Raw genomic sequence first — 9,168 nt, 5'->3', positions numbered from 1 at the left:
CAAATATGGCGATATTTATGAAAATTTAGAAAAAAAAATGTGAGAAAAACTGTAAAAGTTTTAAACGGCTAAATCTTGCAAGATTTTTTTTTTGATATTTCTCACAAAAATATCATGAGATTTAATAAATCTCGTGATATTTTTGCCGATGTTTTTGTCAGAATTTTTATTGTCTTTTTTTTCACGATTCTTTCAAAACACACAAAGCAAAACTTAATGTTAGAAACCCTAGTTACGAACTTAGGAATACCATTCACGAACTCTGCAATAGTGTTGGTGCCGTGACATCTGCTCCTTATAGCAGCATATCTGCATTGTACCCGCATTTTTGCAGGTAACACTCACTTCATTGGCCCATTGAATTTTAATTTAAATACGCTGATCAGTACATAACTCTGCATTCGTTAAAGCTGGCGTGCAAAATGACGTTTTCACTTTTTTTTTTTTTTTATGGAGTCAAAACTATCATTCAGCCCAGATGCACTCCACTATCTTGGGACAGAAATGCAGTGAACCACGAGACATGTATTTGGGCATGATTAATTAGAAGCTCTCTCTCTCTAATATATATATACATATATATATATATATATAGGGAAAAGGCATGGTGACAAAAGTTTAAAACGCAAATTCTCAGCATTGAATTTCTTGAGAGATTTTCAACTTTTTAATATTTCTCTAGTTTTTTTTTGGCAAAATCTTGAGAAAAATTAAAAAATCAAATAAATTCTCAAAAAATCTAAAAAATAAAATAAAATAATTTGATTTTACATGCAAAAAAATATAAAATCTATTTTCAATCTCACTAACCATATCTAAGAACTATCCAACATCAAATAAGTATAAACATGTGCATCAAATGTACTTACATTAAAATAAGTATCAAACACCAACTAAATCATCATACATTAAGTATTAAGTATCAATAATCAAGTATCCAAAACAAAAACAAAATGATCACAAGTTCATGAGAAAACAAACATATTCAAGTTTATACAAAAAGATAATGGGGGCATGGACTAATTTCTTTCCTCCCGAAAAACAGAAATATTGCACACTGTTTACATTGGTCCTACAGTGAAAATTAAAAGTTTCTCTTTTCTGGCATTTACAAGGCTAAAAGTCCTGAAAATTAGTTCTACCATTTACTACACTATTGCACACAGTTCTAACATTTACTCAATTCATCAGAAAAATGAGAAAAGTGGGGTTACGAAAATTCACTTTCCTTGTCATCAAAACACATCAAATATTATTGAATCCACCATTAAAACACATCAAAACAAAACAAATATTTAGCAAGAATGCATCAAAACGGAACATTTTGCATGCACTAATTACCAAAAATTTGCTAAAATGCATCGCCAGAAACCCAAAAAAAATGAGATTCACCTGTGCGAGAAGATTGTAAGGAAGATTTGTTCAAAGACAGACGATGAATTGGTTGAGCACCATTATGACCGGTTTAAGCCTTTGGTGGTGGAGGCAAAAACCCTTCAAGGGGATCTCCGGAATGTGTGATCTGGAGATTGTGTGATAGCATTCTCAAGGAGAGAGGTATTTGAGGTGAAATTGGTGATTGAGAAGTTCACGAGTCATCGATGCTGTGTTATCTATGGGGCTCTGCCACCAGAGACAAGAAGGCTCCGCCAGTCTGTTCAATGATCAGGATAATGGGTACGATGTGATTGTGGCCAGTGATGTGGGAATGGGCTTGAATCTGAATATTGGGAGGGTGGTCTTCTATGGTTTGCCAAAGTATAATGGGGATAAGATAGTCCCTGTTGCAGTGGTCGATTGAGAGATGAAAGAGAGATGCACCAGCCAGTTTCCGATAGTTGCCGGTAGCAATCACCCCTCACCAGTTGCAGTCGCCGGTTGCAGAGTTCGTGAATCGTATTCCTAAGTTGGTAACTAGGGTGTCTAACATTAAGTTTTGCTTTGTGCGTTTTGAAAGAACCGTGAAAAAAAAGACAATAAAAAGTGCGAAACATTTACTAAATCTCACGATATTTCACGAGAAATTGTCAAAAATAAAAATCTCGGGAGAATTAGCTGTTTAAAACTTTTACAGTTTTTCTCGCATTTTTCTCACGAGATTTTCCTAAATATCGCGATATTGTCACCCTGCTTTCAAGACAAAAAAGTCACCTTGACTTTCTAAATTCAAATTAATAAAGTATGCTTTAAAAGGTGTTTTTGACTTTTTGTTAAAGCAAAATATTTAATTTATTTCAAAAAATGATAATATATTTTCAAAAACATGATTGCTTTCCAGGGTGTTTTACTATTTTTTTCAATCAGTTGAAAGTTGTATAGTATATAAAATTTAACATTATCTTATAAGGAAATGAAAACCTCTAAAATACAAAACCTACTAAATGAAACATAATAGTGGATTTTCAGTGTTTTTTACTAAATTCTGACCCATAAATGTGTTCAGCGCGATTGATTTACTAGAAATCGACACTTGGATCATGTATTTTGGATAAAAAAAGGGTATTTGGAGCCTCAAACATTTATGAAAATGGTAAGATGTTGATTTTTGAAACCTAATAAAAACCTATCAATGCATCATAATCAAATGTTCTAAGAAGTGAATCCTATAAAAGCAAGCATATTGACATCTGTATGGTGCATGCAGTTTTTTTTTTAATTTATAACCTGAAGAAACTGTACCAGGCACAAAGACATGGTTGCACTGGCTCAGCCCGCCATACCTATGGTAATCGTGCCAGAAGCATAAAACTCTAAGGCTAGGACCCCAGGGCCTAAGCTTCTACGCTTTGGCTTGCGCAGAGGGGCCTTGTTTGGTGCACGCAGTTATTTAGCAAAATTACAACACAAAGGGCACCACTGCTTGGCCCCCCAATGTGAACATGAGATTCCAATTCATGCAAATTATTTAAGATCTGTTTGGGAGCCGGTGTCAGAAGCAGAGGTTTCCGGAATCCCCCCTCATCTCCACCAATTGGTTTGGCATAGTTGGAAGGGGAGAGGAATTCAGAGGAGAGATCAGAGCAGAGTTGGGACGCTCAGATAGTTCAATTTGGCAGAGTTCTGTTGTGAACTCCGCTACCATCTCCACCGACCCATCACTGTTCTCATCTTATCCCTCTCAACTCTGGCTCCCAAACCGAGCCTTACACGCCTCCAAGCAAGTGTGCAAATTTTGCTGCAAATGAATCAAATACATGGCCCTGTACATGCGAGGCTTGTGATTGCAATTCACGTGAGATTCTGCAAGTCGTGAATCACACATATTTTCATCTTTTACATATTTCAAAATGCAAGCGAACATGCCCCAGATGAAGGTTACCCATGAAGCTGTGCAGTAAGATTAGATCTAGTGGGTCAAGGTATGTTTCATTCCAAGCATGGGATGCCAGGTCGCCTCCCGTGCTCATGGTGTACCTGTTGAAGGGGCCAAAGAAGCAGGGTCTGAGAACTTCACTGAATAGGTAAAAGTTGCCACTTGCATAAAGTACTAGACTTAATTAATTTAAAAACATATGTGATGTTATATTAGACTCAGCAGAAAACCACAGTAAATCTAGAGGCATAATGCAAAGAGTTTAAAAATCATGAACAATTGTTTTTGACCAGCTTAGTCTCAAGAGTTGATCTTGTGATACTAAATACAACCAAAAAGGTCGTGTTTCTAAAGTTCGCAGCACAAATGGCCTCCTGCAATGTGGTGACCACAAACATGAACTGATACAGGCAACCAGCAGAGACACTGTTTTGCCATGTCCAACCTTGTCCTGACATGATCACTGCCTTAGCTGCAAATCTAGCTGCGGCTGGCAGCTATGAAGAAACTGATGGATAGCAATGCACTAACATTCTACGTGGCATAAAAACACAAGAATGACACATTCTGGTTGACTTTAAAGGTGAATTCAGTATATGCTATTTTTACTATCAGACGCTGCTCATATGGTTGCCGCTCGGTGGCAGTCCGTCTTTGTGTTTTACCTATTCCTCAAGGCCTTGCATGATTCACTTTCAAATACAAAATGGCATTTAATAATGTAATGAACAAAATAGATAGCTACGGCCTACCAACTACATGAATTGTGAAGCCAAGCAACTTATGTCAACATTTTCTTGGAGAGAAACCACATCCTACCCATACTGCTGCAAAGAAGGGAATGTGTGTGTGTTTGCCAGCGAAAGATTGCCTTGTCTCAAAAAAAAAAGTGTACCAGCAAGAGAGAGAGAGAGAGAGAGTTCTGAAACTGAAAAGGAAAAGTAAAAAGATGTATAAATATGATTCCAATGAGAAGTTTAATTGTTAGTGATCTATTAGAAATGAAAAGATGTGTCTCGCCAGCCCTACATTCTGAGCTTTTCTGTAGTTCACCTTGATACATGACATGCTGCTACATCATAAGACCCAATACAAGGTAGAAACCAGAAACCCAGCAACTAGCACAAGGAATCCTAACCACAATAAATGAACAATTAAAGGAACATCAAAAACTCCTAAAACTACAAAGATTAAAAAAAACAGTAAACATCTTCTCTCACTCCTGCCATCTCTATTATCCCGACCAATATCATCATCCCCTTAGCTACATCATTTGTAGAATGGGTAGAAGGTTAAAGACTTTGGTGATGTACATACAGACACTACCATCTACACTGGTAAGAGGAGTTAAAAAGGAAGTGTCCACTTACATGAGTAAAATGTACAGATACCCAATAGAGCAAATAGACAAAGTCTCCTTTATGAGTGAGGGGGGGTGAAAAGGAAGGTCTGGTAATGGGAAGCTCTGCCGTTACAGTTGTTCCCACCACCAGCTCCTCCCTGGGGAGGGAACTCCAGAGGTGGAAAATCTTCTTCTTTCAGTGAGTAATTCCTCTGGGCTGCCGATCTGGCAAAATAATCAAATCCCCCTGTTAAGATAATACACTAAAAGCATCACAAGCAATCCCGACGAAGATGGTGCAAATGTAAACATATTAAAAAACCCTGCCAAGATTATACATTAAAAAAAGCATCACAAGCAATGTAAAGAAGATGGTGCAAACAAAAATATATTAAATTTCCAACAGTATCATAAGACTAATAAAAACTGACTGCATCTTATAAAAACTAGTGGTCTGGTGCCTGGTCTCAAGTTGCTCAACGTTAGAGAATTCAGCACTAGCATGTTACTGATGAACTCAATGTTCTATGGAAGAAACACTCCAGTTAGTTCTAGCAATTAAGCAACTTCACCGAGCAAAGTATCTGAAAACTAAGAAATCGTAGCTTTCAAATAGGTGAAAACCTTCTTTTTCTTCAAAAAATATCACAAACTATACAAATAAAGCTGCACAACATCAACATGATCAAGAGAACAGATATTAATCCAATCATCAACCACTAAAACATCAGCAGTTCCTCAGGTTTTGAGACTACAAAGATGTCCCAATTTTTTGTTCTGAAAAAAAAAAGGTGAAGGTATACAACAACAAAACAATACAATGCCAAAAATCAGGGTAGTAGATCAAATTTAAGTCAACATCTCACATCATTGATCATATAAAAAATGTGGAATTAAAGTATAAGTTGAGGATGTCTTAGTTCTTTTATGCTCCAAAATACTGCATCTTCACCATACATTGTTATACATCTCTTTGAATCATATATGCTCAGTAAATACCCAAATGGTTCCAAAAGAAAACATTTGAATATCCCAATCTTGTTTCCCTCATTCTGTATTGAAACTAGAATTTGCAGAGATTAAACAAATTTTATGGCAACCAAAATCCTTTTCTTTGTAGATATAATTTTACTGTCAACATTGTTAAAAATGTATTTATACATGGTATATATACATATTTATACGTATTACGTACATATATACATGTGTATTCGTATATGTATTTATATGTGTATATATATATGTATTTATATGTATTTATATGTAACTAGGTTAGTTTATTTTTTACTTTTTTGTTCTTGTTGAACTAGTCAACGCTTGTTGACTAGTCAAAAAATAGTCGTTGGGAGAGGTCCAACGACTCTATTTTAACTAGTCAAAAAATAGTCGTTGGGAGAGGTCCGACGGCTCTAAATAAAGCCGTTAATGACTCTTTGGAGCTCCCTATTTTTGTGGTGAAAAGATCAGGTGCAATATGATTGCACAAATATTTGTGCATTAAGAACCTGATCACCCTCCATCTTGGGGACAGGGCCCGTCAGTTGTGGGGCCCAAGGCCTGATGAAGGGCAATCACGTGCTTAATGCACAAATTTTGTGCCATGCGATTGCACCTGATCCAGACTCATTTATGTGTATATATAGGGGTGAAACCCCTCTCTTGTGTAATGCTTCTTGCATAAATTCTACATCAATAAAATATTACTTTTTACATATGTGAGCATTCTTTGCGGGCTCCTTTAGTGGGTTTGGTGAGTGAACCTATTTGTGGTTATTTGTGTGTTCATTTTTTGTGTTTTGGTGGACCTTGTTGTGGCTTTTTTGTGTTTCCACTTTGGTGATTTGGAGAACATCATTGGAGACTCTTATTTCCTTACATGGTATCAGAGCTTGGTGATCAAGCTGAATTTTTTGGTACATTGGAAAGCATGTCACTCAAAGCTTGAAGGTGTTAAAGCTCTTTTGTAATTCTTATTCAAGTGCTTGTGAGACCGTGATTGTGTTTCAAGTGAAAGATTGGTGGTGCTCACTTGGTGGTGGAGTGCTCGTGCTCTTAATCGGTGGTGCTTACTTGGTGGTGGAGTGCTCGTGCAATTCACCTTACCTTTTCTCTTTTTTCTTCTTCCTCTTCTCTATTATTTTCTTCGTGCTCTTTCTTTAGCCCTTGCAACAATAGATGACAATGAAAATGTCACCATAAAACCCATCAAACTCAATGAATTCAATTATGTAACATGGGATTTAATCATGAAGCACCTTATATGGGGAAAGGGTTGTGGGGACTAGTGGATGAAACCGATCTGAAACCCAAGCTAATCATTACCAAAGTAAGAGGTGAGAAACAAGTACCTCTTAAGAAGGTGGGAAAAAATAAGGCAATGGACACCTATGAAAAGAAATGAAAGGAATGGAGAATTGGGCATGCCAAGATTATGTTTTGGCTTATTAGTAGTGTTGATACTAAGAAGTGCTCTAATCTTGCTAAATTTGAACATGCAAATAAGGCATGAAATTATCTCAAGAGAATATACTCTCTTAAAGATATTGCACATGTGTACAATTTGCAAGACAAAATCCATAATATGACTCAAGGAGACAACAGTATTAGAGAATACTATAATGAATTGTCCGAGTTTTAAGAAGTGTTGGCTCTTCTTGAACCAAAATGGCAATGTCCCGAAGATTTAGAACTCCGCCAAAATCAAATAGATGTGGAGCATTTTTACCAATTCATCAATGGATTGAGGTCGGAATTTGAATCCACCAAATTCGTTCTTCTTCATCAAGGAAAAGTTCCCTCAATTGAAGACACTAGAGAGAAATTAAGTATGGAGAAAATTAAGCTTGAAAAGATGATTTTTAAGAGTAATGATGACTCGATTCTAGCCGTATCTAAACTGAGAAACTATGTTTGTATTTACAAACCACCACACTATGAAAGGCCAAACAATGAGGCATTATGGAAAAGAAGGCAATGAGTATGAGAAGAAAAAAGTCATTTGTTATTATTGTCATGAACCGGGACATGCCAAAACTTATTGTACTAAATTAAAAAGGTCGTATGAGAAGAAGGCCAACTCGGTTGGTCCTCCACAAGAGTCAAGTGATGTCAAAAATGCTCAAGACTCATCTATTGGGAACATGTCCTTGATACAACTAGTAGAGGCTCTTCAACCTCTACTCAAAGGATCATCCTTATCAACTGAAGTCATGGTTTGTTGCTTTAGCTTCTTTGATCTTAGTAAATCTCTTTGGCTTCTCAACTCAATTATCTCATTTCATATGAGGCCAAATAGTGATATATTATCTGAATGTCGTAGCTCAAATTGATCAAATGTGCTTACTATTGATGGGACATCCCTTGAAATAAAAGGAATAAAATATTTTGAAAATATTTTTAAAAAAATATATTCTAAAAGGTAAATATAAATTTAAATCTTTTGTTTGTTTCTCAATTATCTGACCATGGATGTAATGTTTTCTTCAACTCCAATGGTTTTCAGGTGCAAGATCGCCAGTTAGGGAAGCTGATTCGGGAAGGCCATAGAGAAGGAGGCTTATACTACATGGATTTTTTAGAAATACCCAAGAATATTTTTTATTGTAATGTTCAGAAATTAGATTTGCTTTTATGGCATAAAAGGCTTGGCCATCCAAATGTATCCAAAATTCAGTATTTTTCAAAAATGGAAAACTTTTGTAATTCTGAAAAATTTAACATATAAAGATTGTATTCTTTGCAAAATGAAGAGATTACCATTTCAAGAAAGAACCTTTGTTTCTTCTCGACCACCTGAGTTAATACATTTGGATGTTTAGGGCCCAACACCTATTATATATTAGCGTGGATTTGTGTATTATATAATTTTTTTTTATGATTTTACTAGGCATACTTGGATCTATTTCCTTATACACAAATCTGAAAGCAAAAAAACTAGTCCACTAAGTCCAACACTCACCACCACCATCACCCCCCCCCCACCACCACCACCACAAAAAAAGAGCGCCCCTTTGCAGTTCACATGGTTGTTAAAATAAGTTATATATATATATATATATATATATATATATATTTTGTATTGCCCTTCAAGGGCATTTTGGTCATTTTACTCTCATGTAATAGTATTGTTCACTAGGAACAATTTTTCCACTTTTTTGTTTTTTATTTTATTTTGTCATTTAGTGAATAGAATGTGATTGTTGGGGAGTTCCCAACGACTCTATTGAGAGCTCCCCAATAGAATCCCATGCTCCCCTTGTATAAATAGGGGTTGAACCCCTCTCTTGTATTTCAATGCTTTGTTTAAGCATTTTTACTTAACAAAGACAATATTTTTTTACTTTTGTGTTCATTTTCTAGACTCTTTGAAGTCTTTGTATGCACTTTTGTGCTTGTATTGTGCCTTCGTCCCTTTGTATTGTCTTTTCTTGGTCTTGTTTATGTGCTTATGCACTTTATTTTGTAATTTTGCATACTTCATTACATGGTATCAAAGCCATAGTGTTTTTGGTCT

The 9,168-nt window shown here is 35.9% G+C and overlaps 1 protein-coding gene across 4 annotated transcripts in view; it reads right to left on the bottom strand.

The window, feature by feature from the left end:
• Nucleotides 1-3,170: 3,170 nt before the first annotated feature.
• LOC149837073 (uncharacterized) overlaps nt 3,171-9,168 on the bottom strand; it is a 38,983-nt gene continuing 32,985 nt past the window's right edge. For 2 of the 4 annotated variants that reach the window (XM_090005795.1, XM_090005798.1), the window contains 2 exons: nt 4,684-4,880; nt 3,171-3,414 (listed from right to left, as the gene is read on the bottom strand). In XM_090005795.1, the coding sequence (XP_089861921.1) occupies nt 4,733-4,880 (148 nt within the window). In that variant the 3' untranslated portion in view covers nt 3,171-3,414; nt 4,684-4,732. Of the gene's footprint in view, nt 3,415-4,521; nt 4,903-9,168 lie in introns of those variants that run through there. The other 2 variants (XM_090005797.1, XM_090005799.1) reach the window with 2 other exon arrangements.

The sequence above is a fragment of the Nuphar pumila genome, chromosome 5, assembly GCF_984573655.1.
Source record: "Nuphar pumila chromosome 5, dmNupPumi1.hap1.1, whole genome shotgun sequence".
Lineage (NCBI taxonomy): Eukaryota > Viridiplantae > Streptophyta > Magnoliopsida > Nymphaeales > Nymphaeaceae > Nuphar > Nuphar pumila.
This window is presented reverse-complemented; position numbering and strand designations above follow the sequence as displayed.